Raw genomic sequence first — 24,687 nt, 5'->3', positions numbered from 1 at the left:
AGGAGTTTATAAGAGTTGGGTAATTATGTACTTCTGATTTAGACTGCATTGTATATGAAAGGACCCAAAAAAATTAGTTTTATAATGTCAATACAGTCCACACAATTGTGATTAATGTATTTTCTTTTTTTTAAAAAAAGAAAGCCACACACACACAGAACCAGTGTTTTTTGGACAACCATCGCACAGCACACACTGCATATTCAAATCACAAGGAAACAAGGGAGTTTTTTATGACTGCAAGATTGGAACTAAAATGGAAACTGGGCAGCCATCACTGACCCAACTTGCAGTTATGTCATGTACAGACAAGCATTTAAAGTGTCTACATTCTAAAGCTTCATTATTTTTCACAGAACTCAAACTGTCAATGGAGGTAATCTGATCCCCTGGGAATCAAATGTTACTTAAAGGCATAGTTACAACTGTCAAGGACACAACATATTCGGAGTAGCTGGATGTTGGTGTGTAGAGACAGAGGAGAAAGGAGTTGGATGTCAGATTTAAAAAAGAAATCTTTGCTTTAATCAGAGTTGGGGGGGGGGGGAGTTAAGTACCAGAGAAGAGACCCTAACATGACAGTAAACAAGCAGCTGCTCTTGCGAACACTAAATGACCAAACATAGTGTTGACCATCATGAGTGATCATCTCAACTGATTTAACTGGAACTAGTCACAGTACTAGGAACTATCTAGGTAAGGTATTTCTATGCCCCCCGTTACCACAGTAACCTCACAATCTTTCAATTTGTTTATCCTCACAACACCTGGGAGAGGTAGGTAAGTGCTATTATCCTCATAGGACAGAGGCATAGATGGAGGCATAGATGAGCAGATTTTTAAAAGGTATGCAGGTGCCTAAAGATGCAGAGACTAACAGACTTGTCCCAGGTCAGGGAACTGCACCTGGGTCTCCTAAATCCCAGGTTAGCATCCTACCCACCAGACCATCCTTCCCCTCTCATTACTACACCCAATAGTAACTGTCTGCAGGAATGGCCTCCAAGATGGACCTCCATCAGGGCTGAAAGTGATGGGCATGATTCTCATCTTACTTACTCCAGAGAGGCTCCACTGAAAGCATGGAGATACACCACCATATAAATCATTCTAACAGACAGAGCCAATGCCTCTAAAGACAGCATCCCTCCTTCATCCAGGATTTCAGTACAGGACAGCAGAAAGCAATTTAAAAAGTATGGTTCTGTGTTCAAAAAGCAAGAGGTGTTTTGGTGCTTAAAGATAAGCTTATAGCTCAGAGTGTTTTAGCCTAAGCAAAGGAACAAATGGGGTGGGCACTTCTTAAGGGAAACCCTGTACGGTGGAACAGATGGTGACATAACCATGCCTGGGAATGTAGTTTTTTAAAAAGTAGGATTGTCGTTAAGCCTTAGGAAAAAAAATTCACCCTAACCACATTAACCTGAACTTCGGAAATTAATTTGCTAATGTACAGGATAGCCTTGCTTGCTTTTCTTAAGGACTATCATGCAACAATATAATATTCTGAAAGGATTCAGTCCATGCACAAAGTTTAGGAGAGTCAATATCATACAACCATCTCCTAACTTTAAGTGTCATCCTACAGGAATTAACGTTCAGTTAAATTCAGTTCTTCCTAAGGAGAACAGAAACCTTACCAGGGAGAAATTCTTTCATATCTATCCCAAGAATAGTGAATTTTGTGAAATTTGCTAAATACGTATTGCAATGCAACAGATTCAAGAAATACTGAGGGTATTTCATGTCTAATCCAAAACAGAAGTAAACCAAGATGTTACAAGCAAACAGATGCACACCACATGGAATGGCAGGTAGCTAGCACAAAAGATACCCTGCCATTGCTCTGCTGAGCAGGTGCAATTCATGTACACACCATCTTGTAAGCTAGATACACCCTTATTAAGCTAGAAGCCCTGCCCTGTTTAATCATCATGGTGTATACAGTTACCAGTGCCTAACAGTGCCCCAGGACAGAATGTCCTCTTGCTACCTGCATCATATATAATATTACTTGCTTGCCCGATATTTGCTTTTTCTACCCCTTCTTTCTACTTGCATTTGCATGTTTCAGGACAAGATATATAACTCTGAATATACTAAAGCAGCTACGCTGGAAAGAATAAGAAAAAGCCTACCAATAATAGTATTATCTAAAATAAAGGAGCCAGGCTAGAAAATGGCAAATAGAGGCTGGGATTCAAAGCAGCCTAAGGAACTACAGTACCTACATGCCATCGAATTTCAATGGAATTTGGGACTCCTTTACATTTGGAAATTTAGGCTGGGAATTTCAATGACAGTTAAATCTTAGCTGGCTCCCCACTACCAGTGACCATCCCCTCTCCCAGGGTGCAGTTTCATAAACTCACTTGAGAGCTCTGAAGCAAGCTACAAGAATTCTGAGAAAGTTGTCAGTTCAATGACTGACTGACACACAGGAGTGTTGTCAAGAGACAGCACTTTCTCCCCTGGCCCCAGTCAGATTACATTAGAACCCGGTCACGTGGCAGGCTCAGTATTACTACTCTGACCTTAAGGTCTTTTGGGGCAGGGACAACACAAGTAATAATCCACTGACTCCAACAGCAACTGCGAGTTAGATTAGGTTCCCATACCCATCAGAAAAAGGTTCACAGTCACTACTAGTGAGCAGATTTTTCAAGCCCTCTATTTTTAATAATTAATGTTTTGAAGTAATGTCTGGGTCTGAACTCAATATTTTCCTAGCAAAGTCAGCAACCTATTTTTAAAAGTACAAGCACAACTAGTCATTTAACTTAGCTGCAGGAACGAGTCTATACGGTCCTCTGAATGCAACTGGTAAAACAGAACCACCTGCTTCACTCCTGCCAAACCTAACAGCTCCATCATCTAAAAGCTGCCCCTCTCTGATCTTATCAAACATATCTGCAGGTCATGAGATTTCACGGATATTAGACTCTCTAGACAAAAACAGGAGAACTGAACAGTCATGTGGCAAGACCAGAGGGGAGAGAAACAAGGAGGAGAGGCTATGGATTTTCAGACAAAAGGAATTCAAGCTATACATGCATTCAGATTTTCTTGGGGGGAGGGGGAGAATCAGACTTTAATCGTGTTTTGCTTCTCCAACAAAAGGAGTTGTTGAAATATTTTTGTCAGACGCAGCTGATAAAGATAATTATGTGGTGAGAACTTAGTCATCCAACTCACACTGAAAGAAAGGCAAATCCTTTAAAAGAAACATTTTAATATACAACCTTCTAGATTTTAAATATGAGCGAGGCAGGCACTAGGGGCCTGATTTTTAAATGTATTTTGGAATTGCTCTGTTCAGCATTGCAACTCCTAACTGAGTCTATGTCTATACAGCAGCTGGGAGGTGTAATTCGCAGTTCAGGTAGATATACTCGTGGTAGCTTTGCTTGAGCTAAAAATACCAGCGTGGCCATGGCAGCATTTATGGTGGGCTGGTCAACTAAGTATTGTACCCAGGGAATCAGGTTGGAGAGTATTTGGGTGGGTAGCCCATGCTGCCGCCGCCCCACTGCTATGTTTAGGGTGCTAGTTCAAGTCTACCTGAGCTGAATACCACACCTCCCAGCTGCTACCTAGACATACCTTCAGAGGCCTAGGTCTCATTTTCAAAAGGGACTTAGCCACTTACAGCCCACTGATTTCAATGGGAGTTAGGTCCCTGAATATCTTTGAATATCTGGGTCTTAGGAGTCTAAATCTCATTTTCAAAAGGAGCCTAAGTCAGTTACCTGAGCACAGCAACACCTAAATACCTTTCAAAATTTGGGCCTCAGTCCAGTAGGGTACACCATCTTTGCTTAAACCTATGGGACCTAGGTGTCTAATTAGCAGGGCCCTACCTAATTCATGGTCCATTTTGGTCAATTTCACAGTCCTAGGATTTTGAAAATTATGATTTCCATGATTTCAGCTATTTAAATCTGAAATTTCACAGTGTTGTAATTGTAGGGGTCCTGACCAAAAAAGGAGTTGGGCGTGGGGTCACAAAGTTATTGTAGGGGGGGCTGCAGTACTGCTACCCTTACTTCTGTGCTGCTACTGGTGGCAGCACTGCCTTCAGAGCTGGGCAGCTGGAGAGCCTCAGCTGCTGGCCAGGAGCCCAACTCTGAAAGTAGAGCTGCTGCCAGCAGCAGTGCAGAAATAACGATGGCATGGTACAGTATTGCCACCGTTACTTCTGCCCTGCTGCTAGCTGGATGCTGCCTTCAGAACTGGGCACCTGGCCAACAGCTGCTGCTCTCTGGACGCCCAGCTTTGAAGGCAGTGCAAAAGTAAGAGTGACAATACCTTGATCCCCCCTAAAATGACCTTGTGACCCCCCTGCAACTCCCTCTTGGGTCAGGACCCCCAATTTGAAAAACGCCGGTCTCCCCCGTGAAATCGGTAGAGTATAGGGTAAAAGCGCACAAAAGACCAGATTTCATGGGCCATGATGTGTTTTTCATGGCCACGAATTTGGCAGGGCTCTACTAATTAGCCACCAGAGGGAGTTTGTTCTGTTAAGTTCTCAGTACAATATGTATACACACATACTTACTTACGGAACAAAACAATCACCAAGCAGAAAATATGTAAACATATCAATCTTTTAAAAAGGACTTTGGCATGAAAAGGATCAAATTCAACCAAAACCTGTTCCAATATTCATACCAAGATCATTGCCAAATTTAGTAAAAACAGGACACAATTTAGTGTGTGTTGCTTCTTCAGAAGTACTACCACCAAGTGTGCAGGACCAGGAAAATTTTTATTTCTTTCAGCTAATCTCATTTCTTCGTAACAAGCCCACCAGTACTGTAACATAATTAGCTGGTATGGCTACAACACAAAGATGATATAATAAATTCGGCTACTACTACTGGTAGATAATGGAGATTCACCTTTAAATCAAGTGGCAGAGACCTGCGGTTTGAGAACAGAAAATCCCACATTCTATTCTTTATATCTCATCTGTAGTTTTACCAGTTATTGTGCCTGTAGCTTTATTACCGCAGGTCTCTAGAAAAACTCAAAGAATAAAATTCCTATATTTGTCATTAACACAGTAACATCCTGAAATCCCCATCAAATTAGGTCCTGCAAAGAGAGTAAAAGAACAGTACTGCTCAATTCTTAATTTAGCTAACATCCCTACAATGCCTCTCATACATACACTTGACAATGTCTCTCTCACAAAGAGCATAATGTAGTCACAGGAATAGTTTGTGGGAGGCTAGAAGATTTGAGAGATGAAAGCAAGTGGTTCTGACTCAGACAAAGTAAGCACACAGTAATGCACAGGGTTAAGTGATACTTACACGGGTGAGTAGCAGAATTGCCTTGAAAAGTGGGTACCCACGCTAGCTCAAAACGCACAGAAAATAAATTCTGCAGTTTGCTCACCGTTTGCCCGTGATACTCCCATCTCATACAACCTCTGTCTCAGCATGAGAGGGAACCAAGTTTTGAGAAGCGATGTCTTGGGGTAAATGAATTCAAACATATTGCCCTCTCACAGCAGCCACATTTAAACACATAACCCTGCTCAAGAATCTGTGTAAAGGGCCCCAACTCAACTCAGAGTACCCCAGGCAATGGACTAGTGATGAGGGGGGTGGATATTTCACAAAATTTTGTGGTCTTTATGGGGTTTAAAAGGACAATAAGTCTTCAGGCAATGAGTCCTGCACTGGGAATACACTCCAAATGGCAGGAAACCTGTGCCCATCCAGTTACCAACTGAGTAGATGTGGGCCTGGCGATCGTTGCCAACTGCACCATGTGCAAGGGGGGAGGGAGTATCTCCCCTTAGTTTAGAAATCATCCCTAAAACATATTTATATGGGAATCAGGGGGTCAGGTTGGGATGCGGAGATTACTGATACGGGTAGATTTTTTTTTTTAAATGTTTGGGAGTTTTGCCATTGACTTCAAAGCCATAAGATTTAACACCTTGTCTTTTTCTAAAGCACATTTAATAATAGTACCTGACATATTTAGAGTGCTCATACATGTTCAATGCATTGTACAAACATTAATGTAAAGTTAGAAACCCACCCTGCACATTTCATGAGAAAGCCAGGGGGGCTGGACTCTTTCCTTAATCAGATCTGTATATGTTGATGAGCTAACAACAACAGCATAGTCACCTCTCTAGCTGCTTTGTACTCTCATAAGCAGGAACTACCATCAGCTGAGCCAAGGTGTTTCATATTAGTCATAATCCTCTTAAATCATTAAAAATTGCAGATTAAAACGTCTGAAGTGTGCTAAAACCAAGATAAATGCAGCTAACTCATTCTGAGTCATAGCCTGCATGACTGGTACACCCTCAACTTCTTCTGAAATCAAGAGGCATTTGGGGGTGTATGGGCCCTTTAATGATACCAGACTCCTGAGCCAGCCCTAACAATCCAGGAGCAAGGTGGCCACCCATAGTTCTCTCTTGGCAGCCAAAGCCATGGGGCAATAAAGCAAGTTCCTCCTTTGCTAAAGAGGAAGACTATGGGAGGAGGAAAACCAGTAGGAGCTTCTTGGAGAAGAAGAGGATAAAGTATAGTTAGTTGCCGCCAAAGAGTGAAGAACTGGTGGCCCTTAGGGCGATCCTTGCACATCTGACAAGCCACAAGATTGGCAGTGGGAAACCTCTCTCACAGGGACTCCAGTAAAAGCAGAGCCAGGTTGCTCATTACTAAACTACCCCAATCAGCACTTCTTACTAAACTAAAATTGCTCCTAGTGTTTGTTGTTGTGTAGACATTTACAGAAGTAACTGGAATCTTGAGCTGATCAGATTTCTGTCATACAGATTACAGTGGGTAACTGAAACAGGTTTCACTGTATTTAAGTGACCACTCAAAGGGACAACAAAATTTGCTGGCTTAACATAAGTGATTTGCTTATAAAGGTGGAGCTGTATTCTACCCAGTACCTTTGGGAATGCTATAAAAAGTGGTCTCTTAAAACAAAATGTTATCTATTATGGTTTCTTGCTTAGTTATCATTGAAAATCTATTTAAAAAAACCTTTAATCTGAAATAATCTAAACAATTAGTACATCCTATATATAGGATAGTCAAACCAGAAGCATACACAGTATATACTCTGTGCCCAATCAAAATTGCCATGTGCATTTTCACAGTCAAATACATTCACCTTTTATCTTTATTATATTGATATTAAGAGAATACAGACGAAAGTTTCTAAATTCTAAGTTCTAAATTCTTAGAAGTCTGAAGTACATATGACAGTCACCAACAATGAACACAAAGGGTTCTCATTTTGAAGTACACAATTGGCTGTGCTATCAGGAGAACATTCACATGTGAAGACAGCATTCCCCCATATTTTCTCTGTTCATTCCACCAGTTTTTACAACAATAGTTAACTGTACAGTTTCACTGTTTACAATACTATATTGTCAAAGGTAAACAGTTTGATACTATATTTTCAATCATTATTGCTTAAGATTGCAAACATGAATGCAATGGTAACCATTTAGAAATAATAAATGTGGTTCCTAGAAATCTGTCTTTACTGATCTCAACATTTCTAGGTACAAGAAGTTTTATACACAGTGAACCAGAGAACACAAGATATTTATATCTTATGCAATTCATTTCACACAATTCTAAAATATGATCAACACTGAAGCCTGTACTACCATCATTTCATTTAGGGTTTCATCCACTCCCATGTACTCACTCTCCCTCTCTCATGACAATACTTCTTAAATGTTTACTCCCTTGAAGACTTTATAAACTGCATGACATATTTAAACTCTCCCTTACAGATAATTTGTAATCAAGTGAAAAGAGTCTTTTTTCCTTCGCTGGATTCATTGCCCTCCCTTAAAAAAAAAATAGCCCTCTACTGAAATTCTCCACTATTTCACACTCAGAAACCTCCCATTTTACTTTAAAAATCCACCTTTCAACACAGAAAAAGTTCACATTTGTATGGATAAAAGTTCAGCCTTCTCCATTTGTATGTCTTATGATGATGATGATGATGTTCCCCATAAAACGACACTATTGAAGTATATTCATCATAAGAAATTCTGCAGCTTAGAAATGAACTACAAACTGCAGTCTTGCTGAGATGTCCCTGCAGGTTGGCTCTGGCACATAACGCTTGCACATCTTATGCTTTGTCTAAACAGGAAGCACCCACAAGTGAGCAAGAAAGCTCTCAGATAGGGGTCACAAGTCTGTGAATCAGAACCTAGGCAAAGCTTTAAAAATAAACAAACAAAAATAAATGCAAGTCTCAGCAGATATTTTCCCCCAGGGTTTTCAAAAACCTAACCGGGCTCTTAAATATTGTTTATGTTTCAGAGATTTTCTGAAAAGAAAACTCTGTATTTGCCAAAAAACAGAAAAACAGAACCCTCCCCCCCATTTAGTTTGTATTCCAAATACAGTATTAAGGAAGCAGGAATAAACTCTGATGTAGGTGGCTGGGGTTACTGCCCTGTTTCAAACACCTGACAAAGGTCATTTTACTTACACTTCAATATTTAACTGACAAATGCTTTTTAAGCTGTTTTTCATCCAAAAGAAGATTAGAAAAAAAATCAATTCTTCTCTCTTGTAAACCTTGGGACACTTTCTAGCTTTGAAATCAAACCCATGGGATTTTGACTATCCTGAGTTCTGACCCAAATCCCCTAGATCACTGCAACGGTACAATAATGAAAGGAAAAAAAAAGGGACCGCAATCACCTGATTTCTCACAGCCTTTTGACATTAAACAGGTTTGTACCACAGAGAATCAAGTAAAACCTTGTATATCAGGAGACTTTACAATTGCTAAGAAGGGTTAGGTGTGGCACATCCTGCTCCTGAAGAAATCTAAAGTCTGACTTTTCACCACTTCCCGACTTTTAACTAACTCCCTTTAAAAAAAAAAAAAAAACCCAAAGCTACAAGAAATCTTTTTTCTCCTCACCCCAACACTGCAGAACAGACTACCTGCCTATGCAATAAACACCAACTTAATTGCACTGGTCATCTGGAAAGGACAGAGGAAATCACACCATTATTTGGATGAATCACTGTTGAATGAATTGGTGGGTTCATTCGTCATTTACTAGAAATCTGATGGGAAGAGACGGGGACGCCCTAGAGTGTTGTATAGAAGGGTGCAGAGATTCCCTTTATTTTGGGGAAACCCTGCCAATACCTCAGGAGCTGGTGCCCAGCACCCCCAGTTTGCACACTTCTGCAAAGCACCATCCTGCCTGAGTCCCACCTTCCAGCCAGCCACGGACCGTGACAAAGCGGAGTCTCTTTGTACAGGGAGCTGGGAGGCTGAGTGCCGGAGAGGCGAGGAAGCTGGGCTCCTAGCAGAGGTTGCCCTCTACGGGAGAGCCTTTGCAGAGCGCTGCCTTGTGTTACGGGGGAAGGGTCTGGGGGTGAAGAGAGGCTCACCTGAGATCTCCGCCTGGGGTACCCCGTGCAGGCTGAATCCTTTGGTCGCATAAAACTGCCGGACCTCGGTGCAGCTCTTCGCTTTGCTGCCACTGTCACCCCGAGCCGAGGAGGAGGCGACACACAGCAGCCAAAATCCCCACGGGAAGAAATGCATCCTCCTTCTCTGCCGAGCCCCCCGAACCTGCAGCGCAAAGGACAATCCCAAGGTCCCGCTGACCGCGGGCTGCAAAGCGGGCTCTCTCCCTCTGCCCGGCGCTCGCTAGCTGTTTGCAGGCACGGTGCACGGAATGGGGGGGAGCTCAGTCCCACCTTCCCCCTAGCATCCCTGCCTCCCCGCCCCACTAGAAAACAACACTCAGGGGAAATCAGATGGCAAGGGGGCGGGGGGTAAAAAAAGTCCCCAACCTACAGGCAAAAATCACTGGGACCTAGGCAGAGCAATGCAAGATCTCGGGCTGCGGAGAGAGCCTGTGACTTCCAAGCGCTATTGCACGAAGAGGGGGAAGAAGAAGAACGGGGGGGGGGAAATCCTGGCTCTTCTGGGGCTGACTTCCCAGGGATGGTGCAGCTGCCGCCACTCAGAACGCAGGAGCTCCTGGGGGATGGAACCCGGCCCCGATCCCAGCAGAGGCAGATCCCACTTGTGTGTAAACGCTCTGGTTAGTGCGGAGGGCACATCTCCCCCAAGCTCAGGCAGGGCGCTGCTGTGGGGGACGGTTGCGATGCAAACGGATTACAGCCCGGAATGGGCAAAGTTTGAGGCCGGGCGCTAAGGGAGAGCGTGGAAGCGGCTGGGGCGGGGAGGCGGCGCGGCTCTCCTCGGGAGCAGCAGTAGCAGGAGCGCGGGGCGAGCGCGCGTGTCCCCGGCAGGAGCAGTGAGCCCGGCCGGCGGCAGCGGCGCACCACCTGCAAAGAGGGCGAGGGCGGGGAGGCTCCGCTGCAAGGCAGGGCTTTCCCCCACCGGACGTGGCATCATGCAGCCCCTGCGCCAATCAAGGGCGGGGAGCTGCCCTCCTCCTGCCTTGCCCCCAGGCTCCTCCCACGCCGACCCGGGGGGTTGCTCCGTTAAACTCTGCGCCGCCTGCTCCCCGCGTGGTGACAGCAGCTGCCGCCGACACCTGCTAATTTCCAAAAGTCAGGGCAGCGCGCGAGGGCAGCCAGCGCCCCGACACCGTTCCGCAGCCCCTGCGCCTTGGGCTCCCTTCAACGCCGGGCATCTCCTTCGGCCACAGGCCGGCGTAAGCCCAGCGCGAGCTCGGGGCCGTCTGGCCGGTTCCGCGGGCAGGAGCCCTCTGCACAGTAAAAGCAAAGCCCGGCATGCAACCTGCCATACCTGGCGGAGCATGCTGCCTGTGCTCCATTATAGGGCCAACGTCCTTCTGCAAACTACAGCACAAAGCCTTGGGTGCTGGAGAGTCAGTGGTGCAGGCTGAGTGCCAGGCTTTGCCCTGTATTTTTCAGAAGACCCAACCCTGCTATGTAATAACCAGAATTGCAGTAACTTTAAAGCATCTTTAGGAAAGATGGTCATGGAGCAAATGTAAGGGGACTGTTGCCCCCTTACTAACATTCAGTGGGGGTGTTTTGGTTGCTAGCTCCTAGTACTAAAAAGGGAAGGGTCTATGGGAAATCAGGACCCTGAGACTGACAGTCCCCAGGAACAATGAGGAGAGGCCAATGCTTCAGGTCAGCCTGAATGACAGGGCGGGCAGGCTAATCAGGGAGTCAGGAGGCCAGGGTGGTCCCCTCCTCTGTGTGAGCTGGATTTGCCTGGATCGGACAGAGTGTGGCTGAGCTAAGGAGAAAGCAGGGGCCCAAGCAGAGCTGGGGAGCAGAGCTGTGCCAGATCCAGAGGGGCCAGAAAAGCAGCCCAGAGAGAGCAGACCCTGTCCTGGGAGCAGAGCTGCAGCCCCAAAGCCAGAGGCACAGCCCAGAGAGAGCAGACTTGCCCTGGGAGCAGAGCTGCAGCAATCAGAGCCCGAGGGGCCAAAGAAGCAGCCCAGGGAGCTGGAGGCAGAGCAGCAGAGACAGAGTGGTGGAGTTGGGGCTGGGGCTGGAGCAGTCCAGAGCTGGGTGTGGTGAGCAGCTAGGAAGACTGAGGGGGACCCTGGGCAGCAGGCCCAGCACAGGGAGATGCCTCAGCCAAGAGGCTCTGCAGGCCAGGCTTGGATCGTAACCCCGACAGGGTGGGGGTGACACTGGGAAGAAGGGTCCTACCACTTAGAAACTGAGAGCGTGTGGCTACCACCAGAGCAAGTGTCCAACCCACAGCATCCCTGCAGCACAACCAGGGCCTGAGAAGAAGGCCTGGGTCTTGCAAGGAACAGACTGTGAACTGCCCTGACATTCCAGAGACACTGTTTGTGATGTTCCCTGCCACAGAGCGGGGTGATGTGTTTCCTTTAACCTTTCTCATTATTCCTTATTCTTTTTAAAATTAATTGTTGATTAAATAACTTGCATTTGCTTTAAATTGTATGTAATGGTCAGTGGGTCAGAGAAGTGCTCAGTGCAGAGAGAGTACCCTGGAGTGGGGACACGCTAGCCGCTGTCCTAGGTGACCACAGCAGGGTTGGGGGTTGAGCCCCCCCATGAATCCTGGGCCCAGCCTTGTTGGGGTTATGAGGACTCTGCCAGACAAGAGAGTGGAAGGGGAGTCCTCAAGGGCAGGGAGGCCACTGGGTAAAGAAAGTGGGAGCGAGGACTAGGATCCTTTCACTAGCCCACTTCACCAGGGTAGTGCAGAAGCCAGGAAAGTTCCCCACAGTAGCGGGACTATTCCCCCGCTTACACAAGGAACATCTATTGTTTCAGTATCACTTAAACCAGTGGTTTTTAAACTTTTTTTCTGGCAACCCAGTTGAAGAAAATTGATGACCATGACCCAGCAGAGCTGGGGATGAGGGGTTTGGCGTGTGGGAGGGGCTCAGGGTTGGGGTGAGGGCTGCAGGCTGGGGCTGGGAATGAGGAGTTCATAGTGTGGGAGGGGGCTCAGGGCTGGGGCAGGGGGTTGGGGTGTGGGGGGGGTCAGGGCTCTGGGCTGGGGGATGAGGAATTGGGTGCAGAAAGGGGCTCTGGCTGAGGGGGCAGAACTCAGGGCTGGGGCAGGGGGTTACCTCAGGCGGCTCCTGGTCAGCGGCACAGCAGGGGTGCTAAGGCAGGCTTCCTGCCTGTCCTGGCACCGTGGACTACACTGCGCCCTCAAAGCGGCCAGCAGCATGTCCAGCTCCCAGGCAGAGGCACGCAAGCATCCCCACACAGCTCTTCCCCCCCCAATCCCCACCCCGAGCTCTTACTGGCCAATGGAAGTATGGAGCCAGTACTCGGGGTGGGGGCTGTGTGCGGAGCCCCGTGGGCCCCCCGCCCACCTAGGAGCAGGACCTGCTGCTGGCCACTTCCAGGGCCCGGTGTCAGGCAACACCGCTGATGGGACTTTTAACGTCCCAGTCGGCAGTGCTGACCAGAGCTGCCATGACCCAGTGCCTTACATTCCGTGACCCAGTACTTGGTCACAGCCCACGGTTTGAAAACCACTGACCGAAACCCAGAGCTTTGGCAGCTGATTAACAGAGGAGTTTCTGCATAAATTAATCTCAGCTTCTTGATCACACTCTCAAGCTGCTGGAATAACACTGACACTGACTGAGCACATAGAATTCCTCCAGTCCTGGTCCCTGCAGAGTGATTTTCTTGTAAGATCAGATATCTAAGGGATACTCGGGGGGGGGGGGGCATTTATAAAGAAGGTATTCAAAGATGGGCCCACAAATGCAAAGACACAAGCTGTCACTGTCAAGCCTGAATCCCCACTCTGTCACTTCGAGTGCAGAAGGTAGGGGCCCGCAAGGATTCTAAAAATTAATACTGGCCACTCCAGGCTTGTATTAAACTCCCAAAGTTATAGCTTTTCTCTGACCTTGGCTTGGTAAATGCTGCCACCACCCAAATGCCAAAAAAAAAACCAACCTGGAAGGAGCCCTTGGGCATTTCTCCCTGTGGGGTACCCTCAAGCCCTTTCATCCCCACCCCTCCAGGGAAGAGCTGAAAAAGAAAACAAAGGAAATTAGCTGTTACCACCAGCTAATCAAACAGCATATGCACAAACCTCTTAGGACACCAAAAATCCTGTTCTTAAGAAAGGTAAATTTTATTAAAAACAAAAAGGAAGAAAATACATTTGAAACAGGCTTTTGCTAGATTTTAAAAAAACAGTTCCAAAAATTAAGTATCCAAAATAGCTTTCTTGGGGTTCATCTTAAAGGTTACAAGCAAACAAAAGCATCTGGGGTTAGCACAGAGGAGATCCACAAGCCAAAATAAAGAAATAAACCTGACTGCATTTATCTAAACATTCCCTATCCAAATTATTCCTTCTAGGTATGGAAGATAATTTTTCATACCTGGTTCAAACCTTAAACAGCATTCCTGCTTATAGCATTGCTGCTCCATGTTCCTGCATCCCAGAGAGAACAACAGAACAAAAGGAAAGTTTCTTTCTCAATTTTAAAAAGTTCTAGCCTTCTCATTGGCTTTTTTGATCAGGTGCCCACTTTTTTTTTTCCTTTACCTGGGGGACTTTTTAACCCTTTACAGGTAAAGCAAGTAGAGAACAGCTACCAGGAGGGATTTTACAGCTAACTGGCTGTCTGGGTGTCCATCAAAGGGAGCTACCTCCACTTCATTTATCACATGGGCCCACAAATGCAAAGACACATGCTGTCACAAGGTTAGAATATGTATAATTTTTATCAGATTGCAAGTTATGTTGTTGCCCTGACAAATCTGTATTTGAAAAGTTGAGTGTGAAAAATGGAGCCAGTTTTATTCTATTCATTCATATATCACACATCAGAATAAAATTGTCGTTAGTAAGGTTATTATTCATTTGTAGAATGGTGGCAGTTAGAGGTGCCAACTGAGTTCAGGACCCAGCGGTGCTACATGCTGTACAAACACAAAGGCAGAAATATTCACTGCCCCACTGGTTTGAGACAAGACAGACAAAGGAGGTTAATATTAATCTCACTTTACAAATAGGAAATTGAGAGATCTAGTTGTATTGCCTAGCATCATGCTGTCAATCTGAACAGGGGTTGAACCAGGCCTACCTGAGTCTCAGTGCACATAGGGTATGTCTACACTGTGATAAAAGACCTGTGGCACCAAGTCTTAGAGCCTGGGTCAGCTGCCTCAGGCTCACAGTGTGCTAGGGCTGTCACAAGAAGACAGGTCATGCCTCCTCATTGTTGAGACCTGGTTAGCTCCTTCACAGTAGACAGTAGCAGGTATGTCTATACTGCAATAGAAGACCCACAGCTGGCCTGTGTCAGCTGACTCAGGCTCATGGGGCTCAGACTGTGGGGCTATATGTTTTCAGTGTGTCACTCAAGCTGACCAAAGGGCAGCTCCAGCACAAGCCCAGACATCTACACTGCAGTTTGATAGCCCCGTAGTCTGAGCCCTGTGAGCCTGAGTCAGCTGACCCAGCTCAGCTGCCGGTTTCCTACAGCAGTGTGGATGTACCTGTAGATGTCCACTGGGGGGGAGCTAACTTGGTCTCAACAATGAAGAGACATAACGCATCTCCTTGTGATATTTTGACATCCAGTGAGGTACTGGGAGTTAACAGCCCCCTTGTTAAACAAGAAGGGTGGGGGGAGGCAGGGCATTTTCAGGCAGAGGGTCTCAACTTTGGAATTTGCTTCCCAAAGCCTGAAGTTGCTGAGCTTTACTTCCCAATGAAACACTTATCTATCAGACAGATACTCTGGGCACTGCCAAACATCCATCAGATGGGACCAATTTATAATCTCTGCTGAGATGAACAGGATATAAACTAGTGACTAACAGGTGAAAGGCTCAATAGCTCATTAGCAACATCCAGTCCCCGTAAATGCTAGTGTGTTACACCTTTGCAAATGAGGCTAGCTTTTTGACCTTTCTGGAGCTTTACACAGACACAGTTTTCCATTCTGTAAACCCAGGAAAATCTCCCACTCATGGTCTCAAACACAGTCTGTCACACCCTGTTTCTAAAGGGACAGCTTCTATTAACCACAATATAAACACTAAAAATGCAATAGTAAAACACATTAACATAACATGTATATTTAATTCTAAATACATTTTGCAGTATAGAATCAGCAGTTACTCCATCATTCTTACACTAACTTTTTGCATCATCAGGTTTTGAACTCAACACCATCAGATCTACAACACAGACTTTAATTCAGCTATAGGAGTAACTAGTGAGAAGTAAAGCGGAAAGCCATTGGTTTGAGGGAACTTTAACTTTTGATTGTAACTTTGGACATCAGTATTATTCTTGGTTTCCCATCCTGACTCTGGGAGCAGGTAGAGGTCTAGTAGTTACAGACAACTGAGACAAAGATAACAAAGCCTGTAGCAGGGGACAAAATCATTGTCACTCATGAGAAAAAGGTAAGTGACTGCAACTTGCACTCTGTTTATTCAGATTCCACTCTGCTATTTCCCGGGTAAAAGATCAGAGTACAAAAGTCCAATGCTGACTGCCTTGTGATTAAAGCATTAGATTGGTCAAAGGAGTTACTAGTTTAATTACCGGCTCTGTCACAGGCTTCCTGTGTCACCCTGGTCAGGTCACTTACTCTCTGTGACATAATTACCCATCTGTAAAATGGGGATGATACTTACTTATCTCTCCATGCTGTTGTGAGAATATATTAATACATACATAAATGATTGTGAAGTGCTCAGACACTATGGTGATGAGGGCCAAATAAATAGACAGATGCATTTTTGACTCTAATCTCTTCAAGGCAAGAGCCATCTAACTTTAAATACTGTACAACTTTGAGAAAACAAATGTAAATGCATAACAATGATAAGGAATTGTATATGTCTTTATTGGTAAAGCTTGAATATGCACCAAGACTTTGGGATAGGCACATTTTAAGCAATTTGAAAACATACTTTAATGTATCTTACAAAATATACAGGAAATTAATTTCTTCCCTGTGCATATCTGAGGGTCAGATTCACTTTGTGAACACTGATTTTTTTCAACATTTTGAATTAAACAAAGTAGATAGGGTCAGTTAGTTAATGTGAAAAAGAAAAACAGCAGATCCCCTATTTGTAGATTCCAGAAACCTGCAGTCATTTAAGGAAAATAGTGATTGAGCAGGGCCGGTAGGAATAGAACCAGATGAGCAAGGAAAAAGACTAGAGTAAAACATATGATGTGTAGATAGAATGCAGACAAAGGAACACAGAGTGCCAACAACTTAGGCAAAGAGAGAAAGAAAATCCATCCTGCCACAGATACCCTCCTGTCAGTCACAGACCAAGTGCTGCCTCCAGAAAAGCAAATTCTGGCATGGAGGTGTGGTACAGGTGTTCAGGTGGCAGGTGTGATATAGAAAGGCAAATTCACCTGGCACAAGGTAAGAATTAAAAAATGGGAAAAACAGTTGGAAAGAGAGTAGGGTTTATATCTCATTGGCATTCAGTGGTGCAGAATCAGGCCCCAGATATAGGAAAATAAATACTTTCTTACTTCTGGGAAAGAAAAAAGGAGGCAGTGGGCCTCACAGATGGAATATGCAGCACAATAGAACATAAGATACACAATGTAACATTGAGTGCAAAGAGAGCAGTATATATGTCTGCAATTCTGGTCTCCCATGTCTAGGAGAGATGAAGTCAAACTGGGACAGGTGCACAGAAGGGCTACTAGGATGATCAGAGGAATGGAAAACCTACCTTATGAGATGAGACTCAAAGAGCTTGGCTTCTTTAGCCTAACCAAAAGAAGACTGAGGAGAGATATGATTGCTCTCTATAAATACATCAGAGGGATAAATACTAGGGAGGGAGAGGAGTTATTTAAGTGCCAATGTGGACCCAAGAACAAATGGATATAAACTGGCCATCAAGAAGTTTAGGCTTGAAATTAGATGGTTTCTAACCATCAGGGGACTGAAGTTCTGGAACAGCCTTCCAAGGGAAGCAGTGGGGGCAAAAAACATAAGTGACTTCAGGACTGAGCTTGATAAGTGTGACGAAGTGGGACTGTTCTTAATGTTTCCTCTGAATAGTGTGGGGGTGCCTCAGTTTCCCCTAGGCAGTTCTTAAGTGTCTAGGTGGTGGGGTAAGGGTGTATGATCATTGCAGTGCCCTAGAGGGCATGTGTGTGCAGGAGTCTGGACACAGAGAATGGCCGACACCCTGTTTCCTGGCAACTGATGGCCTGGGCCCTTCCCCCCCTGCAAGGTGAGAGCTGAAGGGTTGGAGAACAAAGGAATCAGGTGACCTCCTGGCCCGGGAAAGGGACAAAGCCCAGAGGAGGAGGGGCTGGAGGGGGTTTTCAGTTTGGGGCTGGCTGGGACATGGAGTGAAGTGCAGACGTGGTTGTCTGGCTCACTGCCCCCCAGAATGGACCCAGCTGAGGGGTCCCGTTCTCTGCACCTGCAAGCTCTGTTTTAGACCATGTTCCTGTCGTCTAATAAACCTTCTGTTTTACTGGCTGGCTGAGAGTCACGTCTGACTGCGAAGTTGGGGTGCAGGACCCTCTGGCTTCCCCAGGAGCCCCGCCTGAGCGGACTCGCTGTGGGAAGCGCACGGAGGGGCAGAGGATGCTGAATGCTCCGAGGTCAGACCCAGGAAGGTGGAAGCTGTGTGAGCTGTGTGTCCTGAAGACAGGCTGCTCACAGAAAGGCGACTGCCCCAGAGTCCTGACTGGCTTCATGGGGAGCAGTTCCAGAGCATCGCCCAGGGACTCCGTGACAACTGGTGGCAGCGGTGGGATGTACTGCGCCCCGTGGATGGCGCTTCCTGCAGTAAGTGACTGGGGAGCAGTAACACGAAGGGGGATTGCCGAGGACCAGGCCTGCTGAAGGCTCAGAAAGGAGCGGTTTCGGGGGGCGGTTAACCCCTGGGAGTGTGTGACCAGCGAGAAGTACTGTGCAGTAATGGGGTCCCCCTGGGGACTGCAGTGAGCAGTCTCAGGGGCGGAGGAGTCTGCAGCTCGACCCTGGCAAAGAGGTGGTGACCTCGAGAAGGGCTGGCACACTAGGGGTTCTCCCTGGAAACCGTGGGGAGCTGAGAACACACGGGCCTGTGAGTCCACAACAACTTGGGAGGAGCGGAGTGATGGCCTGTCACCGTCTCCTTAAGAAGGACATTGTAACCCTGTGCAGAAAGAGAGGGTTGAGCATTGGAAAGTTCACCAAAGCAGAGTTAATCGTGCAGCTGGAGGAGGATGACCGCTCTAAGGAACAGATTCCTGACCCCAACTGGGGCTATAGCAGGATCTGGGAGCAGCTGAAGCGGGAGCCAGGCATCCCCAAGACTCCTGTCCCCGACCAGACGGGGGTCTTCATGATCGGGTTCCCCATCGGGGGATCGAGACGGACGGGATTGGAGCTGAGTCTGAGAGAGCAAGAGGACCGTGGGAGACAGCGAGAGCCCGAGAAAGAGCTGCAGAAGCAGCAGCAGCATGAACTGGCGGTGGTGGGGCGGAGAGGCCTAGGGGACCTCCCCGGGGTGAGTGGGGATAGATCCCGGGGGGCCAGTTCCGCAGGGAACCTCGAGACTAAATTGCTGCCCCTGGTTAAGGAGGGGGGGGTGTGGATGCCCACCTCACTGCCTTTGAGCAGGCTGGCGATTTGAACCAAGGGGACCCTGCGGAAAAGCCCCGGTGTCTAGCTCCCTTGCTGGGTCCCAAGGCCATAGACTCCGTCAGCCAGGTGGTTGGGGATGTGGACAGGCTCCCACTCCTGACCCCAACCTATATGTCTGTGTGGAGTTTCCTGGGGCCAGGCCCCCCGGACCTCCAGTGGGAGTAGAAGGTGATGGTCAATGGGGAGACATTCTTGGGGTGGCCAAAGGGCATGGGCTGCATAAACCTTCCCACATGCGGCCTGCGAGTGCTATTGACCACCCCTGATCTAAGGGAGGGCGTGAAACTGGAAGGGCCTGGTGTAACTCCTACCAAGGAATGGGAGAGATGCTGGGGCATCCATGGGAACGTTGGTGGCTTCGAACTTCCCCAGGTCACCGGCTAAAGTGACCCCGCTCAGTTCGATCTCGAAGGGGGGAGAGATGTGACGAAGTGGGACTGTTCTTAATGTTTCCTCTGAATAGTGTGGGGGTGCCTCAGTTTCCCCTAGGCAGTTCTTAAGTGTCTAGGTGGTGGGGTAAGGGTGTATGATCATTGCAGTGCCCTAGAGGGCATGTGTGTGCAGGAGTCTGGACACAGAGAATGGCCGACACCCTGTTTCCTGGCAACTGATGGCCTGGGCCCTTCCCCCCCTGCAAGGTGAGAGCTGAAGGGTTGGAGAACAAAGGAATCAGGTGACCTCCTGGCCCGGGAAAGGGACAAAGCCCAGAGGAGGAGGGGCTGGAGGGGGTTTTCAGTTTGGGGCTGGCTGGGACATGGAGTGAAGTGCAGACGTGGTTGTCTGGCTCACTGCCCCCCAGAATGGACCCAGCTGAGGGGTCCCGTTCTCTGCACCTGCAAGCTCTGTTTTAGACCATGTTCCTGTCGTCTAATAAACCTTCTGTTTTACTGGCTGGCTGAGAGTCACGTCTGACTGCGAAGTTGGGGTGCAGGACCCTCTGGCTTCCCCAGGAGCCCCGCCTGAGCGGACTCGCTGTGGGAAGCGCACGGAGGGGCAGAGGATGCTGAATGCTCCGAGGTCAGACCCAGGAAGGTGGAAGCTGTGTGAGCTGTGTGTCCTGAAGACAGGCTGCTCACAGAAAGGCGACTGCCCCAGAGTCCTGACTGGCTTCATGGGGAGCAGTTCCAGAGCATCGCCCAGGGACTCCGTGACAATAAGTTTATGGGGAGAGGATGGTATGATGAGGCTGCCTATAATGGCATGTAGCTAATCTACAACTGGCGCAGCAAATATCTCCAGCAGCAAGCGGTGGGACCCTAGAGCGGGAGGGCTCTGGGTTACTACAGAGAATTCTTTGCCAGATGTCCAGCTGGTGGGTCTTGCCCACATGCTCAGAATCTAACTGATCGCCATATTTGGGGCCAGGAAGAAATTTTCCCCCAGATCAGATTGGCAGAGACCCTGTGGTTTTTTTCACTTTCCTCTGCAGCATGGGGCACAGGTTACTTGCAGGTTTAAACTAGAGTAGATGGTGGATTCTCTGTAACTTGAAGTCTTTAAATCATGATTTGAGGACTTCAGTAACTCAGCTGGAGGTTACAGGTCTATTACAGGAGTGGGTGGGTGAGGTTCTGAGGCATGCAATGTGCAGGAGGTCAGACTAGATGAATATGATGGTCCCTTCTAGCCTTAAAGTCTATGCGTCTGTAGCAGGATGCAGATTACTATTTCCAATAGACTACCTCCCTTTAAATGCAATGTTAAATCCCATTGTCAGTGGTTGTATTCTGTAGACTGAGACTGTGAAAAAATGTAAGATTCCAGGTAGAAAAATCCTGGATCACACCATTCAATGGCAGGTTTCAGAGTAACAGTCGTGTTAGTCTGTATTCGCAAAAAGAAGAGGAGTACTTGTGGCACCTTAGAGACTAACCAATTTATTTGAGCATGAGCTTTCGTGAGCTACTCACGAAAGCTCATGCTCAAATAAATTGGTTAGTCTCTAAGGTGCCACAAGTACTCCTCTTCTTTTTACCATTCAATGGTAATCCCGCTCTACCCTTGGAAAACAATCACCCAATTTACCAACATTGACTATAGCCAGCACTAGGCATAAGCAGATTAAGCAATTGCTTAGGGACCCTAGCAGTTCAAGGGGCCCCCTATTCACTTTTTATTATCATTATTATTAATAATATTGGCGGGGGGCAAAATATTACTGCTTAGGGCCCCCAATGGACGAGCACCGCCTCTGACATTGACATAAGAAAGGAATACATCACTGTAAAGACCAAAGTGACTCCATCCTGTGTTATCCTACTGTTACTACATATGAATCAGATTTCCCACTAAAAAGAAAAATTTGAAGGCAAAAAAAAAATGCTGTAAAGTCACTGAAGAAACTGCTATTAATTGAGGGCACTGCAGGACATTTATTTCATCCTGTTATCAATATGTCTTTCTCTAAAGTTCCCCCTGATAAAGAGTACTCTAGTGGTCTAAAATATAGACACAACATAGGAATGGTCATGTGCTTTAAGTGCAGTGCTTAACTTGATGGTATACAGTAGCCTGAGACTAGCACACATGTTCATAGGCTACAGGTGCTTGATTTCAGCATGCCATTACTACGGAGATGATTTTGCTCAAATGCTACAAAAATGCAATCAGACCACTCCCACTTTTTATCACTCAGAAATACAATGTACCAGAGACCAATACTTTTGGAAAGAGATTTGTGAAATAACCGAACAGGATATCCCCAATTCTTCTCTTGTTGGATCTCATGCTTTATCCTCCTGGCACTGGTGTGGACAATGACACTGCAGCACTTAGCAAGAAATGTATTCTATTTTTAGTAGTACTAGCTAGAAAGTGCGTACTCAAGGGTTGGACCACAGCACGTTGTTCAACCTTGGATCAGAACAGACCTACATTGGTTTTCTAGGCAAAAAAATAGAAATAAAGCCTTGAATAAGGAAATCTGCAGAGCAGCAACATATGCATCTCTTGACTGTAGTGGAAACAATGCAGAATTGATGCTTTATCTTCAACCGATGCTACATTCAACACTACAGACCAAAATAGCATAACTAACTAAAACAATTATCTTATGTTCTATTCAAGTGTTTATTACCCCTCCCACAATCCAATTACATACAGTAGAACCTGTTCATATAGGGAAATTGGTTAGAAGGAAACTGATTATGATTTAATGAAAATTCCAAGTGGCTTCAATGCATTAGCATGGACTTTCACACTTCTCAAGCCTTGTCTACACTAGGATAATTACGTGTTGATAATAGCAGGTGTCAGCATGAAGTGCGAGTAAACTGTGGCCAAACATAGTTTCACTGCAATGACAAACATTGCTCAGCACCACTTCAAATACCATGGATATAACGTTGTTTTGAATATACCCTTATTTTGGAAATGACTTGTCACATAGGATTTCTCTAGGCAAATAATACAAGGTATAAGCTACTAAATGACACATTTTTTTTAAATGGCCCAAATTCATCGTATAACCCCTCTCAAGTCAATGGAGTTGCATCTGGGAAGGAATTCATCCAGTATGTTTTTCATTTTTCAGTTTATGCATATTGTGAGGCAAACACATCGCATGAAGGGAGACAGAAAATTCATTATGGCCGCATAACAAGTTAAGGTGTTATTTCTGGGCCTGACCCCAGAGGGTGTAAACTGGTGTCGCAATAGAGCAGTGCTGCTTTATTGCAGATGAGGATCTCATTCCTAATCTAACATGTGTTGCCATGTATCCTGAAAAAAAATCTTCTGCCAGGACCAAACACGCATCCATAGTGTTGGATTTTTCAAGATGCAAGATGACGCACATTCATGTTCTTGAGATTAAAATAGAGCTCTTAATCTGATTCCCATCTAGTCGAGCTCCTAATGAACAGAGGACATGAACAGGAGGAGAAAAGCAGAGAAACCCTGGAGTAAGAATAGGTCAAACTCACCAGCACACCTTTAATTTTTGTCTTCAAGTTTTACAATGCTGCCTCTGAGCATTGATGTGAAATTGCTTGTAATTTTTGCCCAAAGCCAGGGCTTCTCTCTTGTGGCTAAGGAAGCAAAATTTAGTTCCACTGCCTCTGTTGTAAAGGATGCCAGGGAAAATGTCTTTTAAAAATACTTTAAACAGAAGTTAGCTGGAAAAAAACTGAACCTGGCTTTCAAACCTTCCTTGCTGCTTGACAAAAGCTAAGCAGTCAGGTGCAGTGACTCACTCATTCTGACATTTTTGGAGAGAATGCTGTCTTTTATAATAACATTGATATTCCCCCAGTGATGTCTCAACACTGGCCAATTTAGAAAAGAAACAAGTGCAAGGTTTAGTGCAAGGTTGAAAGGTTATAGGCCAGCCAAAGAACTTAGAGATCATGGGACCATGAAAGAAGTACAACCTTTAAAATAAAATAAATAATAGCCATAAAAAACAAAAACAGAAACTTTCTAAAGGCCAAGAATTGAATTTGAACTTTTTCTTCATGTACTGTACAAATATAAATTTCACTGCAAAAGCCACTGAGGGGGTTCTGAAGAGTTTCCCTCCAGAGGTCACATTAATCTATATTGAATGGAAGAAGGGGAAAGGAAATCTTCCATTCACTTTTTGAAAGCTGTCAGGCTTCTTTAGACTCCAATATTTCCATTGTCTGACCAGTACCCTTCTTAACTTATTCTCCCCACAGTCTGCAATGCCTCTGCAGCCTAGTGAGTGTGAAATTAAATTATGAAATATTTTATTATTTGTGGCTGTTGCATTCTGCTCCATCCGCACTCATTTCTATTCCTTTCTCAGTCTCCTGTTATTTTTTTTTCTGATGGAGACAAGGGAGACAAGGGGAAAAAACAATGCCTGTAATAAAATACATATATTTCTCCAGTTTTAGATGGGCTGATGTTTGCATCCCAATTAGATTTTAGGATTCTGATTTGAGACTAACTCAGCTAGATTGCCTGACATCAAGTCCTTTCCATAATCACTAAGCCACAAAGCATCCTGATTTTTTAAAAGGACACTAATACCATTTATACCTAATACTAATTTTATCTAAAATAGTTATAATCTGATTAAGAATATCCTTCAGATTCTAAATAAAGCAGATTTTAATACCTGCTATGGTGTGGGACCTCCAAAAACACCATAGGACTGAGGTGTTGTGCTCTCCTATTTTCTCTGCAGTAGCAGTTAACTAAAAAATATTATTTGCTGATGTAATATACATAAACCAAGTTGCTTTGGTGCAAGAAGCTGTTATATAAACTGAAATTATTAGGCAAACAGATATCTTAATTGCAGCTCCACTTAAACTAGAAAAAAACAAATGGTTTCCCAATGGAATATGGAACAGATAAGGGAAGAAATTATATTTTCAAGGTTCATCTCTTCTGAGTGTAAGAAAATAAAAAGAGGAAAAGTTAAAGACTTGATCCTTCAGTGTAGTTGACTCTGCATTTCAGGATCTGGGCTTAACTGACTTAAGCACTTAATCAAGAACCCCATACGGTACTTCCCGATAATTGCCTGGGTTGCTCCATAAGTATTTCCTTTTTTCCTGTGAGAACTCCATTAAGTACCTCTTGTCTCTTAGAGAGTGCAGGGAATTTTAAACATCCCT

At 45.6% G+C, this 24,687-nt stretch overlaps 1 protein-coding gene across 2 annotated transcripts in view; it reads right to left on the bottom strand.

Moving 5' to 3' along the window:
* The window catches only part of GPC1 (glypican 1), a 431,622-nt gene that overhangs the window by 323,851 nt on the left and 83,084 nt on the right, over positions 1-24,687 (bottom strand). Inside the window, exon 1 of one of the 2 annotated variants that reach the window (XM_048863479.2) lies at positions 9,432-10,367. The exons of the other annotated variant lie outside the window; for it this stretch is intronic. Within the exon in view, the coding sequence (XP_048719436.2) occupies positions 9,432-9,588 (157 nt within the window). The 5' untranslated portion in view covers positions 9,589-10,367. Of the gene's footprint in view, positions 1-9,431; positions 10,368-24,687 lie in introns of those variants that run through there. 2 annotated transcript variants of the gene reach the window in all.

Source organism: Caretta caretta, chromosome 9 (assembly GCF_965140235.1).
Source record: "Caretta caretta isolate rCarCar2 chromosome 9, rCarCar1.hap1, whole genome shotgun sequence".
In the NCBI taxonomy this organism is placed as follows: Eukaryota; Metazoa; Chordata; order Testudines; family Cheloniidae; genus Caretta; species Caretta caretta.
The sequence above is the reverse complement of the archived record's forward strand: the minus strand, read 5'-3'. Positions and strand labels throughout refer to the sequence as shown.